Source organism: Ambystoma mexicanum, chromosome 4p, assembly GCF_040938575.1.
Source record: "Ambystoma mexicanum isolate Mex_15411 chromosome 4p, UKY_AmexF1_1, whole genome shotgun sequence".
In the NCBI taxonomy this organism is placed as follows: domain Eukaryota; kingdom Metazoa; phylum Chordata; class Amphibia; order Caudata; family Ambystomatidae; genus Ambystoma; species Ambystoma mexicanum.
The window spans coordinates 1151232443-1151259928 of record NC_090927.1 but is presented as its reverse complement, the minus strand read 5'-3'; the positions used below and the strand labels follow the sequence as shown (position 1 = coordinate 1151259928).

Below are 27486 nucleotides of genomic sequence, written 5' to 3'. Positions count from 1 at the left end.
ATCTGCAAGGGATGGCCAAACGAAAGAGCAGTCCCAGAAGGGTATCCAGTGATTGCATCGAATACAAAGCATTGAATGCCAAAGCATCGAAAAAAAAATGCATCAAAAAAAGCATTGAATGCATTTTTTTCAAAGCTAAAGGTTTAATGTTAATTATAATGGGTTTTAAGGGGTACAAAACAGGGGTTTGGGGGACACCCCCATTAAAAAAAATGGGAATAAAATGCATTCAATGCTTTTTTTGTTGCTTTTTTTTAGATGCTAAGGCATTCGATGCTTTGGCATTCGATGCAATCACTATAAACCCCCAAAAGGCCTGCACCCTTACTGGAAGGTGAGCGATGAAATTACCACCATGAACGGTCTCATTCTGAGAGGCGACTGTATAATTCCCCCAAGAGGCATCCGGAAAGTAATCCTGTGCAGAGCACATTCATGCCACCTAGGAAGCAACATGAATAGACGCAGAGTATGCGATGCCTACTGGTGGCCCGGCATGGACCAGGACATACGGGCAATGATCGAAAGGTGCCACAAATGCATCAACAGACAAACGCCTGTCTGTGAGACAAGCCCCCATGATGCCCACCGAAGTCCCGAAAGGGGTGTGGCACAAAATAGGCCTGGACTTCATTGGCCTACTGGACGGCATGTCCTCAGAGCACAAGTATGGAATAGACATGCTGGAGGTTGAAATTTCCCCAGACATCACCATGAGCACAGTCATTGTGGCGCTCACCACCGTCTTTCAGCGTGAAGGGCTCCCTGAGGAAATTGTGACCGACAACGCTGTGCAGCTGGTGTCCCGAGAAAAGGAAAGATTCTTAAAAAGGCATAACGTCCAGCAGCTGAGAGTGAGTCTGTACCACCCGCAAGAAAATGGGCTAGTGGAGAGAGCGAACCGCTTCATCAAGGGAGAGCTGCAGCTGGCGCATGCGTCGGGCCTGGACCCCAGCAAGACTGCAAAGGAGGCTGTGTGGCCCACCGCATCACACCCAACAACCATTACTGATGTTTCACCCTTCCATCTGTTGAGAGGGAGAAGGGCGGCATCCACGCTGGTACTGCCCTGGCTTCACCAAGTAAGGGAAGACGGAAGACGTGGACATGCGAGACATAGTATTCCGCATGCAGCGAAACAAGGAAGCAACGAAGGCCCAAGGTGACAAACGCAGGATTGCTCACCGTACAGAAGTCCGCGAAGGCAATCTAGTTAAAATACGCCTTCCCCACAAAGACATCACGACCGGATCCAAATACAGTAGACCCATAGAGGTCACTGCAAAGGGATCCAACCACATCTGCACCAGTGACGGTAAGCGATGGAACTTGGAAAGAGTGGCCATGTACTGCAGAAGAGAATCCATAAACCACCCATCCACGGAAGCAGGAGAAGGACCAGCCCAGCGAGGTTCGTCCGGCAACCCCCATCATCCAAAGGGAGACACACCGGAGATACATCATCATGATGAACTCTCAGGAATGAGCCCCTTACCCTCGGCAGGGGAATCACAGAGAGAAACAACACAAGAACTTGATCCACCTGAATCTCCCCACGTCACTTCTTGTTATCCAACTTCGCCTTCCGGCCGAGGCAGACCACAGCGAGAAAGAAGAAAACCCAGCAGATTCTCAGACTTTGTCATGTACTGAGTAACCATCCTTTTTCCCACCAAAAGAGGTGTGTGGGGACTTCTCATCGCGAGATCGCAGGAAGGCGATATTGCGAGATCTCGGAAACGAGAAGCACGGAACAACGCGCTGCTGGCGGAATCCAGAGGGCAGCGTAGTGAACACACCGCCCCAGCGCTCCTCCTGATCAGGAGCTCAGTTACTCTAAGGCCCTGACACGTGTGGCCTACACATCCAGAGCGTAATTCCATGGCTGAGGGCAGCCACCTGGGTGCTCTGGGTGTGTGATGTGTGCACCCCTGACACACATAGCAGGCAGTGAGGCAACTGCATGCATTGGACTGCATACCCATGTGAGTACTGTTTCTGCCCCTGCCCTGGACCTTGCTTATCCCCAGTACAGCAAGTTAATGAAGGTGTCTAAATAAACACTGTTTTCCAGCACCACCTGTGTCCTGTCTTCCTTCAGGCCACCACAGCCTTAATGAAGGCCCCAGGGCATTAGCTGAGTCGCGAGGGGCATATAGCTATTAATACCCCGGCCCGCAAGATCTGCGTGACTGGGGCACTAAACGCATTTTTTTTGTCCCGAAACGCTGCAGCGTTTCGGGACAGACAAAAAAAAAAACAACCAAGAAAATGGCCACCGGGAAAGGGAAAACAGAGTCCGTTTTCCCTTTCCATGGCGGCCATCGGGAGCAGACGCGCTGGGAACAGAAGCATTCCCAGCGCGTCCACTCCTGAAAAAAAAAAGAAGGTAAGTGGGGTTGGGAGGGAAGAGAGTGGGAGGGCAAATAAAAAAAAACATACCTGAGTCCGCGGCGGTGGGCAAAGGCAGCTTCTCAGCCATGGGGAGGTTCGGAGTGGGGATGGCCCCGCTTCGAGCCTCCTCATTGGCTGAGGGGCTACCACGCCCCCCGCCGGGAGCAATGGCTGTGGAATCCCGGGCTGAGGGATTCCGGCCGGGTAATGCCTCGGCGAGGGCCAATCAGAATGGTTCTTTCCTTCTGATTGCGCCCTCGCCGGGTACTAATTAATGTTATCAAGTCATCTCTCAAACTTCTTGGAGAATGTGAAAATGCACCTTTCCAAACCTGTGCACCACAGCGTCTTGAGCTAGGAAGTGCATGTGTCCATCAATTTCAAACTCTTCAATTGTATGTAATAATTAGTCGCAGATTGAAGGGGTCGAAAGACAAATGGAAGGATACAAAGAAAGAGAAAAAGAACAAGTGCCATAGACACAGATGGACACATGAGAACAGAGAGAGAAAGAGAGAATGTGACAGAGCAAAGGGGAATTTATACAGATAAAGAGGAAGAAAGAGGGAAATTAGTGAAACTCGGATACAAGAGGCAGCAGAGGAAGAGAGGGAGAGAGTGGAACAGTAAAAGAAGAGAGTGAGTGACAATGAAGAGAAGAAAGTGAGAGTAGTATAGAGAGAAGGGAGGGATAGAGAAACTAAGTAGGGGAGGGGGTGATAGAAAAGAGAATAGAACAAAGAAAGAAGAAAAACACAGGAGAAAGAAGGGTCACAGCAAAAGAGTAAAGGAAGAAAGAAATAGAGATATAAAAGAGAATGAGAGCCAGGCAGAACTAGGAAGTGAGAGTATGGAGAAAGAGAAGGACAGAGTGGTTCCGGGAGAGTAAAGGAAAGAGAGAGGTTGAAAGCATATGGGGAAAGACAGGAAGGAATTAAAAGAGAACGAGAGAATGAAAAAACAAAGCAAAGCATAAGAAGTCCAACTGACAAAGAGGAAAAGTGGCAGATGGGTGAAATGCAAGAGGTACGGTAGAACTAGAGACAGAGAAATGTGAGAAAGAGAGCAAGGGAGATAAAGAGAGGGAGAGTTAGGGCCCGGGTGGTGTACATGCATTTCCAATGGAGAGGAGATCAGCATTATGCCTTAAATGCAGGAGAATTGCAGGCCCAGATGTGCGAAGGATCCCAGAAGCATCTTCAAGATCAGGACAGGTTACAAGTAGCCCTTGCTTAAGATTCAATCTAAAGGTGGCAGCATCGAGAGCTGAGGGCCTGTGGGCCGCATGCAGTGTGTATGTGTCTGCTCTTAGACTGCCAGGCATGATTCAAGATATAACTCAATTTAGTCACTGTGAGGACGTGGGTATTAGCTCAGTCTTTGTAGCTCTGCCCATTGAATAATAATACAGGCTCCCATAAAATATCCCTGTGGGGTTCATCCCCCGTTCCAGGGGCTGGAACGGGGTAAAACGGCCTGGCAGCCCAAGTTATCGGCCCGAGCGAAGCGAGGATCTGGCCCGTTGTGCCCCGTTCCAGCCCCTGGAATGGGGGATGGAGACAATTAGCACCCTGGATTACCAAAGCAGTAATCTGGGGTGCTAAAAAAAAGGATTTTCCTTCCTACAACCCGCACAGCGTCCCGTGGAGGAAGGAAAATCCTTTTCCAAGATGCCCACCATGGAAAGGGAAGGCAGGGCTCTGTACGGAGCTCCTCTTCCATTTCCATGTTGGCTAGCGGGAGGCAAAGGGAAGGAGCGGATGCTGCGGGCAACCACTGCTGCCAAAATAAGGTAATTAGGGGAGTAGGGGGTAAAATAAAAACGGGGACGGATGGTGGGGGGAAGATGGCAGTGGGTGAGCCGGCCGGCATGCCGGCAGTTCAAGCCCACGTTCCTAGCCACCTGATTGGCTTGCTCTAGCATTTCTCTGCCCCAAATTTCACATTTTTCGTTTGGGGAAACATTGACAATGAAAAAAAACAATCATGTTTGTGTTCAATGCTATGGCATTGGGGCTCCTAATATGCAATTCTTTTATTTTCCTTTATATGGCAGCAAGAAAAAACCCCACTCTGGCAATTCCTTTCTTCATCACCCCTCCTCTTGTGTCACCCACTGATGTCTCAGTCGTTGGTACAGGTCACAGTCTTGATTACAGTGTGCCTCCTCTTCTGCTGCTCTTGCCGTACGCTCTGCAGAGGAGTATACCTTTGCCCATTTAGCCCCTCTTCCGATGCCTTATTGCTTTGATAACTAGATGTAGGCTATATTACGGGTAACAGACTCAAAAGGTTTCTAACTCATACCTTGCCCTGTGGAGATAGCTCGTTTAAGGGCTGTGCGTGTGCTTACTTTGCATGTAGTCGTTGCACTTTTTGTTAGAATGTGGCATGCTAAAAATCCTTACTAGTCCAGTAATAGCTCATCTCCACAAATGGAGCACAGTGTTTGCCCACTGGGATATTTTTGACCTATTTACCATAGATTCGAAAACAGGGTGAACATGCCCATTACACATGTGAGTGACCTTTCTAGCAAACCATACACAATTTCATATATCTTGCCGAATAAAATAAATGATGGACCGTGGCTGGCTCCCATGACCAATGGGTGTGCTCCATGCATGTGTTGTGCCTCATCTCTTTTTCTCTCTGTCCCCATAGAATGTCTCTGTGTTAGAGAACCATCACTGGCGGTCCACTGTTGGCATGCTACGAGAATCGAGGCTCCTCGCTCACCTGCCAAAGGAAATGACGTAGGTACCACTTGGAGGAGACATCCAGTGACGCCATCGAACATATTAAAACCCATATTGACTGAAATAGAAAGCAGTCATTTCATGTCGATTGCTGTCCTTCATGAGAGTTTAACTATTATTGTATTAGAGCATGTGATCTCATGAAATAACAAACATATGCTGAACTATGGGGTTTGTCTTACTTGCCCTTGCAACCTATGCATATGAATTCTGTACCAGGTGCCTCATTAGAAGTTTGGCAGAGCAGGAATATGTGGCAGTCGAATGGCAATTACTCCATTACTGCCACTTTACCACAACTTTCCTGCACCTACATATGACACGGTTAGAGTTAAAGTGGTTAAGCGGAAGGAATGTAAGGCATCCATTTCACCAACAAAATGTGGCAGATTTACTGTGGTTAGAATGTCCAAGGTAAATATACAAAAACCACAGTTGAACAATAGACTCCAAAAATGGGTTATTAAGACGGCCAGACCGCCATTCATAATCGAGCCATCGATGCGCCGGACCGAGTCGCGCTAACACTAATTGAGTTTGGCGATATTGCTGCAGAAATACTGTGGGAAATACCCCAAGTCCATAGTGTTTACCAATCCCTTAGTTCAAAAACATACAATATTTCTAACCGGTGTGAGATTCTTTTGTCATGTCATTGTTATACACACTTTTTGAAAAAAAGGAAAGATAGATTTTAACCTGTGCACAAAAAATCCAGGCATTGCATTGAGGACTCTATGATTCACTCTTAATATCGGGTATCTATTAGGTATCGGGTATCTATTACGCAGCTTAAGCAGTTGCCCATTTCAGTGGACCATGACATTTCAGAAAGCAAGGGCTGATGCGGATTAGTTATAAGCAATGTCAAAATGCACCTTTGAACATTAAATGGGTCTGCTGTGTTCTCTGCTCCGCATGCATTCATGTGCCCATGCGGCATCCAATATACGATGGAGGACATCACTTTTCAGAACCTGAGCAGTCTGCAAGTCTATATTGACTTACTATTTGAAGGATTTTGTGAAGCAGTTACACCATCTATTGGCTGCTTCTGAAGGCTGCGGGAGCGGAGGAAACTAGGCAATGACAGGGAAGCCTGGCGGCTCAGATAGCAGACACCCAAAGTCAAAGTGTAGTAGCATGAACAGATGAAGTGCCGCTGGAGGGATCTTCTGCACTTCAAGTGGTTCAGTTGAGCTGGCGGAGGATGAGCCGTGAGCGAGCGACTATACCTCCGGAACATGTGTAACTTTTGGAAAGCTGGTCAGAAGGGTCTTCAGGTTGTAATAAGAAATACAACCCCGATTCTTCGGCACGATGCGATGCAAACTCAGTTTTCGTAAACTCTTATTTATAAAAGTCTGAGGCGATAGTGTCTGCCCTCAAATTGCTTTTTGAGCACAATGGGCCTCATTACAAGTTTGCCGGTCTGAAAAATAAGTGCAGGTAATAACGTATACCAGCACTTTTCCGGAACGGTATACTACATGTTTGCCGGTGGGTTGGCCTGAATTACCTCCAGCTAAAAGCTGGGGATAAGTCAGGCACCTCGTGGCAAAAGACAGGCGGTATCCATTCCAGGGAGTACGGGACTCCATGGAATGGGGATTTACTTGCCCTTGCCGGCACCTGTAATCTGCCGATAATACCGGAAGATCAGGCGCCGGTAACGATAACTCTGTTTGGTGGTATCCTGCCGGAAATACCGGTGGGATACCACCAAACCTTTAATGAGCCCCAATGTTTGCTCACCCTGACCTTTTTTGTGGTATTCTGATATTCAAGGCTTTTGTTATTGTTCCTCTGTCATCATTAGATTTTCTGTATTTCCACCCTGTCGCTTATAGATTTTTAGTGCCAAAATACATACGTTACCTATGGAGAGTAATATTGCTCGGTTGGCACCTGCAGAAGTAAAGTAACATAGAAACACTGGTGAATGCTCCATGCATGGTTTCCGCAAGATTTTCCCCAAAGTCTGCTGCTACTCCGGGAGATCACTATTGCACTGCATTGGACAGGATGTGATGGTATGGGGGTCTTTCAAGCACCTGGCCTGGGGAATGTATGACCTTGCTTGGGGATTAAAGCTTCCATTTCTGTTGACTATAGACAGGATATCGAACAGCAGTTGGGTTCCTTGATACTTGCGACAGACATCAACCGACAGAATGAGTTCCTCGGCCGCCTGAAAGCTCATCTCGACAATCAAAACTTGACCTTGGAGGACGCAGGACACCGGCACTTTATGCTTCAGGTAACCAAAGTCCGCAGAGGTTCGCGTGCGCTTTTTTTATAAATGATCCACAACTCTTTGCCGCAGTCATGTACTCGGAGCAAATATCAATTTTTGGAAACGGGAGATACCGAGGCTCTGTTCTCGATAACACGACCTGCCCATGTCCTTGATGTGAAAGGCCTATTTTTGGCTTCTGCTGCAAACTGCACTTAAATCACTGATTGTCCACTCTGGAAAATCCACATGCACTTAAAATATTTTTTAAACTGTGTTTTGTTTACTGTGCTACTTAATAACTGCTTAGTCGGGGTTATTATCCAAACCTCTTCTGATAAGTAATTCCTTTTGAGGTTTTTCACATTTGATGTAATTTGTAGTAAGAAGGTTCATTAGCCCCGCCTGAGAACACATGGCCAGCCTTTTCAGAATGATTTATGGAGTCTGTGGCGCCTCAATGTGGGGTTTCCGCCTGTAAACAAACAATGCTTGTTATTCATCGCCATCAGTTTTTCATTCACATTTTTGGAAAGCGCAAATCATAAAATGACAGTCCTAAAATAGCATGAATAATTTGCGATGTTTTTGGAACCCTAGCTAGTTTCCTGCTTCGATGTCCTCTGCGGCCAAGCAGCGTTCTGCCTGTTTATGGTTATTGAGGTCTTGGCCTGTTCCACTCACTGACGTAACTACTCATCTATACCAGCATTGCGCACGCATGATGGCGTATGATCCTGCCTCCTGGCTACTGTACCTCTTTAGGAAGTAAGAACCTACAGTCGCCAGTAGGCAACCCCACATGTAAGTAGCGTAGTGCACCTCGCCCCTTTGGTATTTACTGTCATTCTTTCTCATCTCACACACAATCCTTCACCCACAAGTTCGTCCATGCTGAAACATTAATAGTCACACACACCCACCTTAGCAGAGGACACAATGTTATGCAATTAGTAGGCTTATACTGGGTGCCATTGGAGATATTTAAGATACTAAAAGTTCAGATCTAATATGACATTGGCCCTCATTACGACCCTGGCGGAAAGCGACTGACCGGAGCGCCACAGCGTAAATAGCGTTTCCGCCATTGCACGAAGGAGCAAAGTGCGGCCCATTCCGACCCATCGGGCACGAGCACCACGGCATGGCGGAAGTGCAAAGTCCGCGATGGCGGAAATGACCCCAAAACGGCCCACACCGCCGCCGTACGGCGCCCTAGGTGCAATACCGCCACCCCACTTAGCGGTCACCGCAGTGTGCGCCTACCGGAAAGTACGGTGGCCGGAAATATACGGAAACGGAAGTTAAAACATGGGGCCGGAACGGGAAACATCCCGGCGTACACCTATAAATACACTAAAACCACACAACCACTAAAATCACTACCCTGAAACACACCCCAACCCGTCAACCACCCTAGCGAAACCAAGAAAAATGGGAAAAGTAGCGAAGAAAGCGTGCGACCGCAAGCGGCAGGTCCACTTCTCCCGTGAGGAACTCACCGTGCTAACAGAGACCCTCCAGGAGAATGCTGCCGTCGTCTTCTGCACGCAAATGACCAGGACGGCACTTGCAAACAAGAAGGCCATAGGGGCTCTGGTGGCACAGCGGGTAAGTGCGGTGGGGACCGCACCCCGCACCCCACAGCAATGCCGCAAGCGATGGGACGACCTGCGGATACGCGTCCGCAGCATACTCTCTGCCAACCGCAACATTGCCACAGCCACCGGGGGAGGTCCTGAATCACCCATCAAGTTGACCCCCTGGGAAGAAATCTGTGCCTCCACCATCGGAATGGAGAGCATAGAGGGAGTCGGAGGGATGGAGAAAGGAGTGCAGACATCCGAAGATTCAGGTAGGTGGGCCAGATAAAACAATGCCAAATCCACACAGTCCATCCATGTGAAGTACCATGGGTCCACATAGTGCAACAGAAACACATGTCCAGGAGAACGCCCACACACATCGGCCTGATAGCGCACGTTAAAACCCACAATAAATACATAAATAATTAAAAACCCCAAATACACGCACTACACGTGCAGCAGGCACACCCTAACTGCAGGCTGCCAAACAACTGCACCCTCACTCCACACACAAATCAAAGCACCTCCAAGGCCCCGACCCAAATCACCCTCAGGTACCACCCCAATGCATGTGATACAATGCCATTCCAATTCCCACAGACCCATCAATAACCCTCGCCCTCCTTTACTCCACCACAGGGTCCGATCCAAACGACGAGCTACAGGACACCCCTACCAGCACACCTGCAAAGAGGGCCAAGACCAACGGCCAGAGACCCTCCACCTCAGCTGCACGCATCAAGACACGGCAGCAGCACAAATCAGGTGGCAGCACAGAGGAGGGAACATCAACAGGCACCCCAGCAGCCAGCATGCCCACAACACCACCACCACAGGTCCCCCCAATGGATGCCACAGAAGGCACTGCCTCTGGTGGCAGCAGCACCATAGGTGACACCCCATTGATGGCAGCATGCTCGTACACAGAAAACGGGGATGCCGAAGTCAGATCCATCCATGACCTGTCCCAATCCCCCTGTCTGTCCCATCCCGTACAACATGAGGATACCACGCAGGGGCACCCACAAGACGACGACTGGCCATCCCCCACAAGCCCTGTGGCAAGGCAACATGAGGACAACAGCCCCTCTGTGACACCCCCGCAAATGGCCATGGCCCAGCAGAGGCAACAGTCCCTCGACCAGTTGATCGAACAACAGCAGCAACTGGCCACGCTCCTCAAGGACCATGCCGATGAATGTGGGGGCACTAAGGCAGACATAGAAACATCAACTGAGACACTTAGGGCACAAATCGAGAGTAGCACCGAGAGCCTGAGAGTCCAAATGGAGAGTAGCACCGAGAGCCTGAGAGTCCAAATGGAGAGTAGCACCGAGAGCCTGAGAGTCCAAATGGAGAGTAGCACCGAGAGCCTCAGGGGGGAACTGCATGCGACGGCCAAGGACGTATGTGCCGAACTTGCCGCAGTGCGCCGTGTGCTCACTGAGCTCTCGCAAACCCTTAGGGACATGCATGGACGTGAGCAGGCAGACACATCATCCGTTGCAAGTTCCGTCCAGGGCAGCCCCCAACGTAGATCTGGGAGGAACCTGCGCTCCACAGGCAGGGGTGCCCCTGATACCCGCAGAGGGGGCATGCAATAGCGACAGCCCACTGACAATGAGCATCTTTGGACACTGGTGTTCGGGGGGGAGGTAGGAGGGTGGAGGGGGTGTGTTGGGCTCACTTGGGTGGCGGGTCGATAGGGTGTTCAACATGACATCACATATGCCATTAAAAGTGCACGATCAACCAATGAGATGTGTGGACATTGATCTTTGTGTACTAGGCCATCATAGGCGTACAGTCCATGTTGTGCATGTCCCAGACACACGCAGTGCCACGAGTCCCGTGTCCATGTATCAGCCACCAGGCGTGAGTGCTAGAAGCATACATCAATGAGATGCTGACGAATGTCACGGGCCTCCGGTGCCTCGCAGACTCCATGAGGTGCTGCCACATCCCCACCCTCATCATGACCATCTTCAGGTGCTTGCAGTTCTGCGTCAGGGGGCATGGGCACATTTCTACGTACGCACATGTTGTGGAGCATGACACATGCCATCACCATCTTTGCAACCTTCTCATGGCGGTACAGGAGTGCCCCGCCAGACCTGCTGAGGCAGCGGAAACGGCCCTTCAGTAGGCCGAATGCCTGTTCTATGACTACACGGGTACGTGAGTGGGCATGGTTGTAGTCCTCCTCATGCTGGTCCCGTGGGTTCCGGACTGGTGTGAGGAGCCATCTCTTCAGTGGATATCCAGCATCACCTGTATGTGGACGAGAAACGTATGATGTGGAATGCCATTGATACGTACGCACACCCCCCCCCCCTTCCTGCCAGGTCATTGGCAATTCACATACCCCACATCATCATGCATGTAATGAGACTCACCGAGTAGCCAGGATCTGTTCCCTGCGTGTCGCTCCATGTAGCGTGGTATTGTAGAGTTCCTCAAGACCATAGAATCATGGGTTGATCCAGGGAATCGGGCACAACAATGTGTAATGATCCTGTTGGAGTCACACACCATTTGTACATTCAGGGAATGAAATTGTTTTCGGTTGCGGTACTGGGCCTCCATGGCATGTGGGACAACCAATTCAACATGGGTGCAGTCGATGGCACCAATGCAACCCGGTATGCCGGCAAGTGCATGGAATCCCACTTTCGTGTTTGTAATTTCCTGCTCCGAGCGTGGTAGGGAGATGTAGTCGTCTGCGTGCTGCAGGAGGGCATCGAGCACTTGCAATAGTGTCCGTGAGAACAGTGGCTGAGAAATGCCATGCAACTGTCCGACTGTGTGCTGGTAGGTGCCTGTGGCCAGGAAGTGGAGTACAGACACCACCTTCAGTAGGGGTGGGATGGCGGTTGGGCTATCTATCATGCTGACAAGGTCAGCCTGTGTCATGTCCACAATGGCGGCTATGGTGTCCCGGTCCAGACGGTAGAGGGTGTGGATCTGCTCATCAGTGAGGTTGAACGGATGGGCTCGGAGGCGTGGTATTGCGGGCTGCCTGCGTGGTGGTAGTGGCTGTGCTGGTGGGCCTTGCTGGCCCTGCCTTGGCCTCCTCCTCCTCCTGCGTCTCCTCCGTGCGGCTGGTTGTAGTTGGTGTTCGTCTTCTTCTTGGAGTTGGAGCACTTGCAGTGCTATCAGGTCCCCCAGGGCCAACATCGCGAGTCCTGCCGGTAGCATTTCGGTGTGGTTGTGGGAGGAGACTGGCTGTGCAATTTATGTGTTTTCAGGCTGTATGGCCTCCACCTGTGGTGATTCATTCCACCTGTGCAAACTGCTCTCCCCTTTGGCCGAGCACGTCACGCGCACAACGCTGCAATTCGGGGAATGGTATCTTGCTATTGCTATCATGTATTTGTACCCGATGGCCGTGTAAGATTGGATTGATATGTTCATTCTGCTGTGGTCCCATTGTTTCCCATACTATCTGTGCAGTCGCGAACAGACTTGTGAAGGGTCAGTGGAACGTAGTACTCGAGTAACGGTGGGCCCTCATGCATCACTGTACCGAGTTGCAACGACGGGCGGGGCGTCCCATTCGTGGGTGAAGGCAGTTGCCATTTTCACACACAGCCGCACTCGATGGAATAATTAGTGATTTCAAACGGCCACAGATGTCTTTCCGACGTGGTGTTGCAAATGAGGAATTCGAAGGGCGGCGCTTTCGGTTTCCAGCTAGCGGCGAGGAGATGCCCACAGGTCTGACTGCAAATATAACGTTCTATTGTTCAATGTCCTTGAGACAGGGCCCATGGCGAGGGAGCAATGATTGATATGAATAGTTTGGGATGCGCAATAGCTACGTGGGCGATGAGGCCGGCCGTTCCCAAATACATGTTACTTCACAACACTGGAATTACGGGCTGGGGCACTGTGGATTTTGCAGGCTGCATAACGCACAGACTCAATGGATGTTTCTAATGTTATGTGAGTAATTATTCAGGCGTTTTGATCCCGGGATGAGGGAATGATGAATGGATGCATGGGCAGGTGATTTGATACAGAGTTTGCCATGTACAGGGCTTCTTGGGATCTATCCGCCTCCCCTACGCTATGTGATGCAGGGCTGCCATAGTGGGACCATCGTCTATCTGGCCTTGTTGAGCCCTCCCTGTCTCGAGGCGCACTCAGACACTTGTGTCCATGCACGTTAACATTCCCATCTGATGGATTCTGTTTTGACAGACGCATGCACAGGTACACTCGTTTGTGATGGTGTTTGCACCTCGATATAGATGTTTATGAGTCGCAAGTGGTTTTGGGGTGGTGATGATCCTTTTGAGTGGGCTAGCATGCATATGGCTGTGGATTTCGTGTGATCATTGAAGTGAGTTGTTCGAATGTGGTTCTGATGGCCATTCTGTTCTTTTTCTTTTCTTTTGGTTGACAGGTATCTCCTCCCCTTTTGCCACTGCCATCTGTATGCCACTCCTGCAGATGGATTTTACTCCCGACACCTGCTGCTTCGTGTTAATCAGTGGAGCAGCATTACGATCTTATGGGACGATCGCCAATGGCCCACATGCCCTTACGCAGTACTGGTGGCTCGGAGCAACATTTCGGCCTTTCAGCTGGACTAGTGCCTCCCCATTGGGACGGCCCTGCGGTTCTGTGCGCTTCCATGTTGCCTTTTCGTACGTGAATGTGGCTCTGTGTACCATGGGGGAACAGGGCGACACACAAGTAGTGGCTGGTCATTTCTTGCGGATGCAGCCCACAATGGTGATTAGTGTTTTGGAGTTCATGGCCTGATGGCTGTATGGGCTTGGTGACTTTGATGTGCATAAATTTCTATTCTGATTTGGCCCGTGTAGCGTTTTTCTTTGCAAGTGATGTGGCATATGCCTATTTGGGGGGCGATGTATTGTGAGGAGATCTGCATTGGGTTCCAGCTTCGGGGTTTAGTTGCGTGGTACTGTACTGGGCGCGTTTGCCTACTAAGCCCGTGAGGTCAGGGATGGGGGCTGCCTATATGACAGTTTGAATGTTGTCATGCTCAGGGGCGGGGGATTGGGTTTTGTGTAACAGATGCCGGTCGGCCAGGTGGACTGGTGGAATGATGTGATTATCGGAATATTGCTGGTCACAGGTGCCTGTGTTTGCGTGCGTTTCTTGGTGGGGGACTGTGGTCATGTCCATTGGGATTGCTTCTGTATTCGTGCCATCTGTGCCCTGCAGCTCCCATTGGCCCCTCTTGTGTTTCTTTTGTTCGTTGGCATGCATGGGTGACTTGTACATTTCAATGGTTGCATTGTGACTTCATTGCACCTACGGGGGGTTGTACTTTGTGGGCAGGGAGCGGTGTACAGGCACTCAGTGGGGCCGTTTACGGTTGATTCGCGATGCCGTACTTCTCGCCATGGCGGAATGGTACATTACGCCATGCCTGATGGCGTTAGGTACATGTCCGCTAGGGTCGGAATTGGCGTACCGTTGCACCATGGTGGTGTTTGCGGTTTGGCATGGCGCGCGCGCGCGTGCTTGGTGCAGTTAGCGTTGGCGTTCACTACGGTGTCGCTAATGGCTTCGTACTTTGCGGTGACGGGTCATAGTCGCACCGAGCGCTATTCGATGGCGGTATTGCATTTCCGCCATCGTTTTTCGATTTCCGCCAGGGTCGTAATGAGGGCCATTGTACCAATAGGGTTATAATGAATTTTATAATGTTTCTGTTTATAAAATTGATGGGTTTTTAGGATTAATGTAATTTTGTATTTACTATTTTAATGTATATATCATTGTATTAGATTTTTGTTATGGACTTAGTTTGTGAAAATGATGTGGAATATGTGAACAGGTTTAAGCTTGCAAACCAAATCACAAAAAATAAAAAAATAGACACACATTCTCTATCTTCCCTTGTTGCAATGCACTGGGGGTCACTATGGCCCTGGCGGTAGCCATGCCGGTAAATACCGTCACAGCTGCCACCGGAGTCATGAACTTTCTGGCGCCTGGGAATGGGCAATTATCGGGGCATTATAACCCTGGCAGAACCGGTAATAGCCCATTCCCGGCACCAGAAAATATTACTCCCCATTCCCATTTGTGTCCCATTGGGGAGGCTGGAAGCACCGGCACCATTCATTAATGAATGGTGCCGGTGCAGCCATCGAGATTTTGCACGTGGGTGCGTTCTGCCCGCCAGGACAGACCTGGTGGGCTGAAAGGCACCCGCTCGCAGAACTCGTAGTTTGCCGGTCAGGAAACAACAGTACCGGCAAGCTTACCAGTACCGGCAAACTTATAATGTGTTTTCTGCCACTATGATTATCACCATCCTCATTTCATCACAACTTTTGATGTGCTGTTCATTCACCCTTCCTTTCTATTGGTGTTTGTGCATACAGTTTATCTTCATATAAATGAATGTAAATCACAGTTTGCCTTGATCCCCTACCGATGACAGAGTTTATTTCTCTGCCCATCCAGATAGGTTCCTGCTCAAGAAAATATCTCTGTCATTTTTCTGCCAACTTAGCAAAACCCAAATGCAGTTGCAGTGGTAGGGTGAAACTTTTTTTCAGCTCATAAATCTCTGCAGAAAACGCCTGAACATACACGTTCCTACGACCACCGCGGCTTGCGCTCCACGATGCCTACCCTGCCCGTGCCACTCTTTCAGCTAGCAGGAGGATGTTCACTGAGGAGCTTTCACCAAATTAGCCAGAACACATCTGTATTGCAAACTAGACATTGATCTCACTTGTTACAACTTGTATTATTATTATTAGTATTATCTTATTTATTGAGCGCAGACCTAGCTTCACGAAACAACAGAGCGCTTTACAGCGGTACAAAACAATACAGATACATGGTATACAACAGTACAGATGCATAACAGAGTGCTTTACAGAGGTAACAGCAGAACAGATATACAGTGAGGGGATATAGAGGAGCACAGAGGAAGGGCACAGCTGTACCGAGTGGCGGGGATCAGAGGGGCGGGCAACATCTAGCGAGTCAGGTGGCGCTAGGGGCGATGTGATAGCCTAGGTGTTGAGTTGGAGATATTCCTTGAAGAGGTGGGTCTTGAGTTCTTTTCTGAATTGTAGGAGTGTGGGAGTGAGTCTGATGCTAACAGGGAGGAGGTCCATAGTCTTGGGGCGTAGGAAGAGAAGGCATGTTTTCTGCTTTGTGAGGAATAGACACTTTTACTATCTATCTCTAATTTTTGCTTGTTGGGGGCGCAGTCACCTTCTACTCAATATCCAGCATGTGTTATGGGAAAATCCACTCCCCACTCAACTCTCCATTTACAGCAGAATGGCTCCAAGTAGCCTTTATTAGATGAGCACGATTACCTCCCCATCTTCCGTGCTATGCTTTCACACAGTTATCCCCCCAGAATATGTCATATGAGTTATTGTTTAGCTATTTGAGTTCACAGTTTCACAGTAAGGCTTTCAGAATGCCCAATACAAATACAAATCACCTCCACTGAGACTCATTGGGCCTCATTACGAGGTGGGCGCAAAGGGATACCAGGCACCGTTAAGGACAACGGTGCCAGTAATCCCTTTGCGCCCTATTCTGAGGTCCCTTAGCGGGTCCCTTCCTTAACGCCTGGTTTTACCAGGCGTTATGGACGGGCCCGTTAAGGGACTTCAGAGCTAATAACGGTACCGCAATTTGCGGTACCGTTACTAATAACGGTACCGCAATTTGCGGTACCGTTATTAGCGCCTTCCCCCTTCCCATTGAGCCCTATGGGGGCTGAAATGGGAATGGGGAATGGCTTTTTCAATGGGGACTTACCGGTCCCGCAAAGGTCGGACTACACCGGTAAGTCCCCATTGAACGAGGGCGGACGCAGTACCGGTATTGGAGGTAGTCATGGCGCTAATAGCGCCATGACTACCTCCAACCTCGGAATGAGGCCCAATCTCATTAGCTTTTTCTCAGGCGAGGTTAGGTCAGAGGGCATTCAAATACTCTACCTCCATGTTTGTTACCGATTCTGAAGTCTTGATAGTCTGGGATTTGATCCTGATACTGTAAATAGATCACTTCACCCTATCGCTTTCTGCCTTTTATAGATTGCCTTAAAGTGTGCAGATATTTGCAATCCCTGTCGAATTTGGGACCTGAGCAAGCTGTGGAGTGAACGGGTGTGTGAGGAGTTCTACAGACAAGGTGAGTGGCCTTTCTAAACAGCGACCTTTTTGTATTGTCGGAATAGACCGACTACTGTTGTTCTTACCACCGTTGCGGCTAGAGTTTCAGAGGCCAAATGGTGGAGGACATCTGTAAAATTCCTGGCCAACCACTTCCAGACCGTTTTTTGAGATTTCAAAAGATCAGCTCTAGGTAGGATCCTTGCTCAAATAAAACGTGACTGCTTCATTACAAGTCCAGCGATAACTCTGCCGGTGCTTCCGGCGGGTCGCCGCCAGACTCGTAACATTTTACCGGCACCTAGCTTCCCGGTGCCACCAGGACATTACAAGTACCAGAGGACCAGGAAGCTAGGTGCCGGAAAATGTTAGTCCCCATCCACGGGTATGGCTTCATGGAAGGAACAGCACTGTTAATAACACTGCCGGTACTTCAGTGACGGCTCTGCCTACCGTGGCCCCTGTGCCCTGCAGGGTCAGACTTATCGGGCGCAGCAGCCCCAGCAGGCAGACTTGTAGTGTGGCGGTCCAGAAACAAGGCTGTCGGTGAGCAAAGTTTTTAGATGGAATAAATTCGATGGAATGGCATTAGATGCAATGGCATTAGATGGAAAGACCATAAACCTAATATAGTACTGGGTACACTCCATAATACCAGAAACATTGTCATGGTTTCCACGCTGTCCAATCCTAGTTTAGGCCGCAAAGTGCTCAGTTGGCCACCATGTTTCACCTCAAGGTCCTTCCAAAGCTTAAGCATAAGTGACTAGACCTGACCACATGCAGAACCATGCCGCCCCGTATGGTTAGTTGGAACTAATTTGCTCTATGATAACTCAGTGCCATGATAAAACCGTGAGAGAAGCATGTCCCCGAAACAGTTTCCCCACAAGGGAGGTCAGAAGCAGCCTGACATACATCACCTGCATAACCAAAAGAAGTACTGTGCAGAATTATTCAAAACCAAGCTACCCGCTACTCAATGTCCTGATACTAAGACATGAACACAAACTCCCACAGCTCACTGTGCCAACACACACATTTTAAGACTGACGCCCATGCATTGCAGGATTACGGCCAACTAGTGGAATTCTCAATACGGAAGTTGGAAATATTTTCCGCCAGTAAATCCTGATCTTCTGTGTACCAAGGGTGCACTTTCTGCTGGCGGTAAAAATACAGCCAGCAAAAATCTATTTCCGACAGTAATCCCCATTGTGAAAAAAAAACACAGCCAAGAATTGTATGTGTTTACTGCTCAATATAAAACCAGTTTTAAGATGGTCTTCCCAAAAAGTAGGATCTATAAATGACGCTGCATGTGTATGTCTGCTGGAAAAGTGTGTTCTATTGTACTGCAAGTGGTAATCGCCCCTTTTTGGGATTCACCCCCTCTGCTACTGACATACACCTGGCAGCAATGTATAATTGCAACACGGTCTGCAGCAGCGGAGTGGTGATTTCCGCTAGCTTTATTGTATATGTAATAAGGTCTCTTGTGACAAAATTCCATAAAGTGAGTAATCTAGACTGATTCTTGTTGTATGTTAGTCAGTCCAATGCTGCGTGGCATTCCTCAAGTATGAATAGTTTAGCTTGGTGCTGGGAATACTAACCTTAGGTGCCCAGGGCTATTAACAAGTGCAGTCACTTTTAAAGGAAATAAATAGGTGGTGGAATAAATGAACGGGTATCTGTAGTAACTGAGGGATGTGGTTGGCATTTTCATTGTTGTGACACACAATAAAATATGGCAGGGTGGATGAATGGATGAACCACAAAGCGACGGAGGGCTCGTTAATGAAATAAATTAGTAAAAAGCAGAGGAACCTCCTTTCTGGCAACTTGGTTGAAGACACACTCTGAGCATGTTTCTCTCCTAGTCTACCCTGTCTTCTAGCACACAGGTGTGTGGATCCCACCAAGCGTTTTAGCTTCTTTCTGTCTAAATTTGATCCATGAACTTCGTCTGCACGAGTGACCGATGTCTGCTTTGCTTACCCTTCCTCTTCGATAGGTGATCTGGAGAAGAAATTCCACCTGGAAATCAGCCCGCTCTGCAATAAGCAAAAGGACACAATACCCAGCATACAAATCGGTGAGTTGACGGTGAAAGTAGTGTTGGGTTTGTATGTGCCGCTAGTCATATGAGACTCAGTATAGCGAGGAGTAAACCCCTACAGTGATGCTGTGAAGCTGCCGGCAATTGCATTTGGCGTGAGATCGAATGTGAACCATGACAGGTCGCTAATGATAGATCTATTGGTCTCGGGATAAGCAAAAAGGATCCATTCATTTGAGATATGCAGCCTACTTCTTCTTGCTCTGGTCAATCTCAGATTTCCAATTGAGCCGAAGATTCAGTAAATTTGGAAATCAGAGCTTAGAACACAACATTGACAAGGGAGACTGCACAGAGGGCAGGTTCAGAGTTTAAGTACACATTAAAATGCCGCCCCAAAAACGAGGCCCAAAAACAACAAAATGTTTTTAATCGAATTTTGGAAATATGTTTTTGCTTTTTTCTGGCACTATTATCTTTTTTTAATGTGGGGACACGCCCCCCCGCATTCACCCCCACATTCCCCCACTTTAAATTATACCCAAACTCAGCCCCCCTCTATTATTTGTAAAAAAACAGCAAAAGTTCCACAAAAATTCAATTTTAAAAAAATCTCTATTTTCGGACTTGTTGTTTTTGGATTCGTTTTTTTGACGTAATACCAAATTCTGTCGATATTTGAGTGGAAAGCAATCTGGTAAAATATTCAATACAAACCCCTTATTACTGGAGAACACTGACTCACTGAAAAAGTGCAAAACCTTTTGCATGAAGTAGCAGGATGATTCTTTTAAATGGTGAAATAATATACCAAATTCTGCACTCACTTTTAAAAGAGCATTGGCGATATCTCACCAGCCTACAATCTCTCAGTCATCCCACACTCAATCCCATCTGTTCAGGATAACCCCCTTGGAGTCTGTTGTTCCCACCTGCATGTTTGTGCACTTCATCACACCTTGATCCCACCCAGTTCATAATCAATGCATCAGCACATGATCACCCCTTCAGTATAAGATCATACCGTATGTCTGAGATCTCCCCTGGAGTAGAGGTGAGCAGCATTATTGCTGGTGAAATGGAATTGGTGAAATGTGTCAACAATTCCATTCCGCCGGATGGGCTTTTCGCCGCAGACATTTTATTTTTCCCCCTCGAAAGGTCATGTTTGTGGTCAGAAACACACAGAAAAAACGACATTTTGGCCAAAACTAAATTTCAATGGGCAAGACAAACCTTTTGCGAAAAGTCCTCAAACTGATAATTCCGCTCCACAGGCGAAATTGGCAGATTTGGCAATTTGTGCCTGGAATCTGCCAATTTTCCCATGTAACGGAATTGAACATATTTTCCTGCCTAGGAGGATTGAATCAGCTAAGCATCACGCTAGTGACACCATCTGAATACCATTGAGTAATCTCATCAGCAAATAGCCCTTCTACAAAGTAATAGCCACCCCTTGTGCTAAGCATTGCATCCAAAACACAGTTTCTGTCAATTATATTATTAACAGCATTTGGTCTCTTCGCTGTAATAACAGCATGTGGTCTGTTCTTCGTAACTTGAGCTTCTGATCAGTACATCGGGCGTATGAAGTGATGTATAAAGGATTCAATATGTGATGTCATCAGTGATTTCATCAGTGATGTCAACAGTGTGCTTAGGAGCTGTGCAAAGGGGAGGGGAGCTCATATTTAAGGTGGCCTAGCTCCCAACACCAAATTTCTGGCGTTTTGTTGCATTAAGTCATCACCATAATGTCATTTCAACTAACGTTTTTTCACTGAATTTCAGGGTTTTTGTCGCACTGAACCTGTTCACCTTAACTGTGTTTTACCTAAAGTTTTTCATTGAATTTCAAGAGTTTTCCTATGCTATATCTCACACTATCTGTAATTCTACCTTTTTTATTCTGCTCTCATAACTGATATCATATCCTTTGTTATCAAATGTGTTCTTAGGCTATGCACGCAGCATGAGCTTCAAGTATTTCATCTTTTCTTTGACTACTCGATAAACATCAAAATCCTCTGTTCTGACTGCCTGAAAAAATGGAGATCTTCATTGTTTATTCTAAATCAACTAAAATACTTCTCTACCCCCAATTAGTATATACTGTGCATGTCACATCATATTATTTTATATTTATGAAGTATTTCATCTTTTCTTTTGCCATTCGATAAGAATCAAGATTTTAGATCGGATTGAGAATCAAAAAAGTGCATCATGCGAAGGCCATGGCAAGTGGGCCCCAAAGAAGCCTATTGGTGCGTTATGTACAGTGGCCACGGAAAGTGGGACCAAAAGAAGCCTATTAATGCAATATGTACAGTGGACTCGGCCAAAGGCCAGGGAAAGTGGGACCAAAAGAAGCCTATTGGTGCAATATATACAGTGGCCACGGCCAAAGGCCATAGCAAGTGGGCCAAAAGAAGCCTATTGGTGCAATATGTACAGTGGCTGCGGCCAGGCCCTGGAAAGTGGGACCAAAAGAAGCCTATTGGTGCAATATGTACAGTGGCTGCGGCCAGGCCCTGGAAAGTGGGACCAAAAGAAGCCTATTGGTGCAATATGTTCAGTGGCCATGGCCAAACGCCATGATTAGTGAGCCCCAAAGATACCTATTAGTGCAACACATACAGTGGCCACGGCCAAAGGCATGGCTAGTCTTCCTCAAATAAACCTATTGGTGCAACATGTACAGTGGCCATGGCTGAAACCGGAGGCCGCTGGCCATGGCCAAAGTCCATGGCTGGTGGACCCCAAACAAACCTATTGGTGCAACAAGTACAGTGGCCACAGACGAAGGTTTTAAGACACATGTGCAGACTAAAATGTACTGTGTAATTATGAAATACTTATATGTATGGTATGTAGCAAAGCAGAGTTGTCATATTTCAAAACACAATGAATCAAAGCACTGATATCAGTGAAGTCATGTATGATGTAATGATTGATGTCCTCAATGATGCCATCTATGATGCAATCTTTGTGGTCATACACTCCCTAATAGGGGGGGCGCATAATTAAGATGGACTTGCTCGAAATGCGATTGCTGATTTGCAGGGGTTTTGTTGCATAAAATCTGATCACCTTAACTCTCTCTTAACCAATGTTTTATTTAACTGAATATATGTACATAAATAACACCTGAAAGCCGCATAGCTCCCACCTACATACAAGAAAAGTGTAGAATACATGATTTTACGGATATTTTGGATGCTCCCTTTCCATTTCAGCTCACGTTCTTTTACATAACAGCTCTACACTGCTCACATGAAGGCTTCCTTTCACAGTCACACAGCCTATTGAGATTCCATACTTTGCCATCTGATGTCACTCTTAGCAACCTCCATGAGATCTAAGAACCCCCACCTTTCCGCAGTGAAGTTTGTAATCTCTGCCCATCTCAAGTTAAAGTAACTACTCAGTGATGTGCACTCCTTTTTCCACCCCTGTGTCTGCACCAAAACATCCCTCTGATATCAGTGAGGAGTGGCTGCAGGGCAGGTCCCCGTGTGTGCCTTGATCCTGCTGGGTCTATCTGCAGCATATAATGCAATTGACCCATGAATCGTAATATGCACACTGCAGGTCCCTAAGGGTTATAAAGACATAGAATGAAATGGGTTACCTCTGTTCCTGCTCATCATACCAAGCAGGTGGCATTGGGTGGTTTCCTTAATCATCAACGTTACTCGTGGGAGGCTTCAGGGGTCAGCACTATCACCCACTCTTTTCAACATCAGGAGATCTTCATAGACAATGGGATTAGCTTCCACTCGTACAATGAAGAAAAAAAGTTACACCTCAAACTCTATTTGCGATCTGTTGGGAGGGCAAGTGGGGTGTCAAATTGTTGGTTAGCACCTACTACTTAGGGTGAATGTGTTCTACTTTCCGATATACATTGCTCCCACCCAAATGGCTTACAAGGAACATATAAGTGGGAAAGTTTTGAAGAAATGGGGGGGCTATTAGAAGATATCTTTCCATACACGGAGGGAGTAACATCGAAGGGTTTCTTACCATTTACACTACCAGTATAACACCAGGCCTACTGTATGGGCTGGAACTCCTTGCTGAACATCACATAGGATGGCTGGAAAGACTGGAGGGCAAAATACTTAGATCAATACTGGGTGTACCCAGTTCATTTCCCTTGGTGGCCCTCCGCCTTGAACTGGAGTACAGTCACTAAGAGCAAATTGGTGTGTAAAATGCTGTAGATTATACATAGCCCTGAAACTGCTCCCGATACTGGCCTTGCCCTAGTTGGCCTTTTCTCTGGAGGTTTACAATCACCTAACCCAAACCTTTTCTTGGGTGCCTTAAGGAAAATGGCACATGACCATTTCAATAACATCAATCTAGCATTTGGAGTTAGCTCAGATTCAGTATAATTGGCCCAGAAATATATGCTAAACTAAAAACCGAAATGCAAGTTTGGGACAGGGCCAACTCTATTGCCAAGTTCAGCAATAAAAACAGATACCTTGATTATAGCAGGCCAGGCTTTCTACATAATAAACTCTGCACATATGTTGTCAAGCTTTGTAACAAAGAATTACGAAGATTTGTGAGCTATCTTCGCTTCAACATACTTCCTACATAAGGGGCTTAGTGTGGAATCGCTAGAGATAGGAGAATATGTAGACTTTGTAAGATAAATATAGACTCTGCTAGACATATACTAACACAGTGCATCCTTCTCTCTGAGCAATATTACAAAGGATACAATCTATGTGTACAAGATATGCTGAATATTCAAGGAGACCAATTCTGGAGTCTACTGATGGGAGCTAGTTCTTTGGTAATGTCCAATGCAGCCTTTGGTGTGTGGAAAAAGGCACAAAATAAGATAGAGGCTCTCATTACGAGGCTGGCGGTAGCCATGCCTGTAGTACAGGCACGGCTGCCGCCGGTATCCATTATTTTCCGGCACCCGCGAATGGGCAATTACTGGGTCATGCCAAGTTTGGCGGCCCCGGTAATTGCCCATTTGCGGGTGCCGGTAATAAGGGACTCCCAATCCCCATACAGCCCCATAGGGCTCAATGGGAATGGGAAGGGTGGTAGCACCGGTCTCGTTAATAACGGTACCAGTATTACCATCAAGTTCTGCTCACAGGTGCCGCTACGGCCACCTGGTCAGACCAGGTGGCTGCAAGGGCACCCTCGAGCAGAACTCGTAGTATGGTGGTATGGTAACAACAGTGCTGGAAGCGATACTGGCGCCGTTGTTACCTTACCACTACACTCGTTATGAGGCCCAGAGAATGGCTCTTAAATGTTTAAATTATGCACTACTTAATTGATCATTTGTATGATGAATTATTAAGGAAAGCTTGTAATTATTGGACAAGGTTGTAATTTGAGATTATGGCACTGTTATAGCTGCTCTCAATTTTAATGTCTTTTTTCCCTTTCTTTAAATATGAATGGTGATTTTATTAAGGCTAAAGCGATTCTATGCCAAGACCGGAGGCTCACCTTATGCTTCTCTTTCTTTTAATTATTTTAAATAAAGAAAGCTCAGCAGCAAGGTATTTTATGCACTTAATATAACAAAGGTAATTCTAAAGTGCATAAGTAAAATATGTAACATAAAACTTGTTCAAAATACATAAAAAAGTTCACAATATTTACACAATAACGTGAAAAAACTTCAAGTCCAATGATGCTCCAAAGGTCATCAGTGTCTTTGGTCATGTGGTACTGTCCCTCCAATGGATACTCAGATGGTCCCATAAACAGTCCTGAACAAGAAATAACTTCCTCTTTCGAGGCTGCAAACTTGCTGATTTCGATAATAGAGATCTAAACTTCATTTAACCAAATGAAAGGATCTGTTGGCACGCACATCAGGTGGACTTGTCTGCAGATGCTGTCAAAGAAAAAATAAAATATATTAACTTTTGCGTATGACAACCCTAGTTCCCTTAAAGGGGTGGGAGAAAATAGCATCTTATTATTGTTACACAATATAAAAAGTTAGCTCGACAGATTGAAACAATGTCAGAGTCATTCTTAAGCAGCACGCAATATGCTTTTCTTCGATGGGTGGGATAATGCTCGCCTAGGTGTCTTTAAAAGAATCAAGAATTTCTAGTAAGTTATTATGGAAAATCTTTATTCTATGTCAAGACCGGAGGCTCACATTATGCTCGTTCAAAGCTTACTTACCTCTATCGAAGCAGGTTGTTCTACTGGTTTTAAGTAGAATTCTTTAAAGACAGATTTGCCTGCCCAATCGCCCATCTTCATGATGTATTCCAGATGAACGCCAATCTGAAAGGCTTTTGAGGCCATGGCACCTCTGACTGAATGAGCTCCAAAGTGGAGTGTATCGATCCCAGCTTGGGTTAACGTCTCTTAGCTGCTCACAGCAAGAGATAAGTCATTTCTTGTTCAGAACTGTTTATTTGCAGTGTTGGTTGATATTGGTATAACGCTGCTTGTACAAGTGTTTGTTGCGGTGTGAAAGCATTTATGCTTGTGTATAGGTGTTTTTTCTTATCATATTCCCCTTCGTTGTTCACCGACGCCAGCTGCTTCCTGCTGACATCGATGTCAACAGAGATAACACGATCGTTACATTTCACAGATCGTGATTCTGTTAGTTCGCGACAGCGAGGAGCCGCAGCGCCGCGTTCTTTTTACATTTTATTTGCCTCCCCGGCCCGGTATTACTTGCGAGCTCCGGGGAGGAATACGTGCCTCACGAAGGGCGCGACACGCCCACGCGGCACCAGGGGGAGCTCCCGCTCTCCCTGGTCCTTTTCTCAAGCTCTGGCCCTCGCGCAAGCATTTCCGTTGCGAGAGGAACGATTAATGCGCGTGCGAGCGCCGGAGCAAGAGGAGCCTAGTGAATTACACAATCAGTTTCAGTTCTAAGAAAAAAAAGAAAAAGAAAAAAAGAGGGAATCTAGCAGCATCCATAGCATATAGCTTGGCCTGCTTAGCCCCTTAGCCAGATAATGAAAGTGTGTTATCTACACTGGATTTACTCAGATGAAAATAAGTCTGGCATATTGAAACATCTGGGCAGTGAGAGAAGGTAGTCAAGCCCAGGATATAAAAAAATAAAACATTTAAAAAAGGAAGTGTAAGGTGTTATTTTGATTTGACATGGCAGCACAATATTCCCCTCAACAAAACCAGGAATGGTCTGAAGGAGAGGAAGACTGTTGTTACATTGATGAGGTGGCAATGGAAAGGCTACAAAAGGTCCTAGGGTCCGCTGTTGAAAACAGCATACAAAAGGCGGTAACTGATATGATCGTGCCAATACAGCTGCACCTGGAAGACATGGAAGAGCGCATGAGGGAGCATTCTCCTAAGAGAGGAAAGAGTACCCAGAAAAGGAAACACCTTACTCAAGGGGGAAATAGTCCGGCTCGTAAGGTTGAAAAGCTCTCTGACCCCCCCGAGCCAATTGATTCCTGCCACAGCTGCCCTATCTGACGCCTTCTCCAGGCTGAAACAAGCCTTCATGACCAGGAAGGTTACCCCTTCCTTTGAAAGACCCTCTACCCCCGAGGAAGGAAACAGGGGTGTTAGACCCTCATGCCCAGAGGGAGAAAATCAGGACATTGTAGATGGAGTAAATCCGAGAACATATGATGATGAATCATCACACTCTTCTTCAGAAGATGATACCAAGGATTGGGATTCTAAACCCTCAACCTCGGGGAGTGCGGCAGTCCCCATCCCCAAGGGAATTTCCGAGGAACAGCACCCTACCGAGGGGATGTTCGCCACGGAAGATTTGATACATCCCAGGTCCACGGACTGGGAACCATCAGTCAGGACAACAGACTACATGTTTAACAGGCTGCGTAAGCCTCTGGCAAAAGAGATAAGAGCGAGGCTCAGAGCGGAATCTCCACAACCTAAAATACCACACAAAGTGGCTATGACACCAGAATTGGACTAAAAAATGATCACATTAATGGCGAAACATGTGAAAGACCCTAGAAAGGGTATAGATAGAGCCTGGAAATCCTGCCAGGATAAACTATTGGACGTGGCTGGTCCTAAGCAAAAATATTGGAGCTGGCAGAGGGAGCCTCCACCTCCTCAACTTCGATCGATCCAGCTATTCTCTCCGGTTGGGCCCAAAGAGCCATTTGCCTACTGGGAAATGCAAGCTGCGCTATTTCCACTGAGCGCAGAAAGGGCATACTATATAAGATTGATGCAAAGCTGCAGAATTAGCAAACATGGAATCCGGCGCCGCCGCGCAGGGGCTACTATTTGGCGATCCTTTTATGAAGGAGATTTCCAAGTTTGTTGGCACTTTGACTGCACT

The 27486-nt window shown here is 47.3% G+C and overlaps 1 protein-coding gene across 5 annotated transcripts in view; it reads left to right on the top strand.

Moving 5' to 3' along the window:
* PDE7B (phosphodiesterase 7B) overlaps positions 1-27486 on the top strand; it is a 1355672-nt gene that overhangs the window by 1271511 nt on the left and 56675 nt on the right. For all 5 annotated transcript variants that reach the window (XM_069606749.1, XM_069606752.1, XM_069606748.1 and 2 more), the window contains 4 exons: positions 5059-5150; positions 7269-7413; positions 17033-17129; positions 19128-19208. In XM_069606749.1, coding sequence (XP_069462850.1) covers positions 5059-5150; positions 7269-7413; positions 17033-17129; positions 19128-19208 — 415 coding nt within the window. The remainder of the gene's footprint in view (positions 1-5058; positions 5151-7268; positions 7414-17032; positions 17130-19127; positions 19209-27486) is intronic.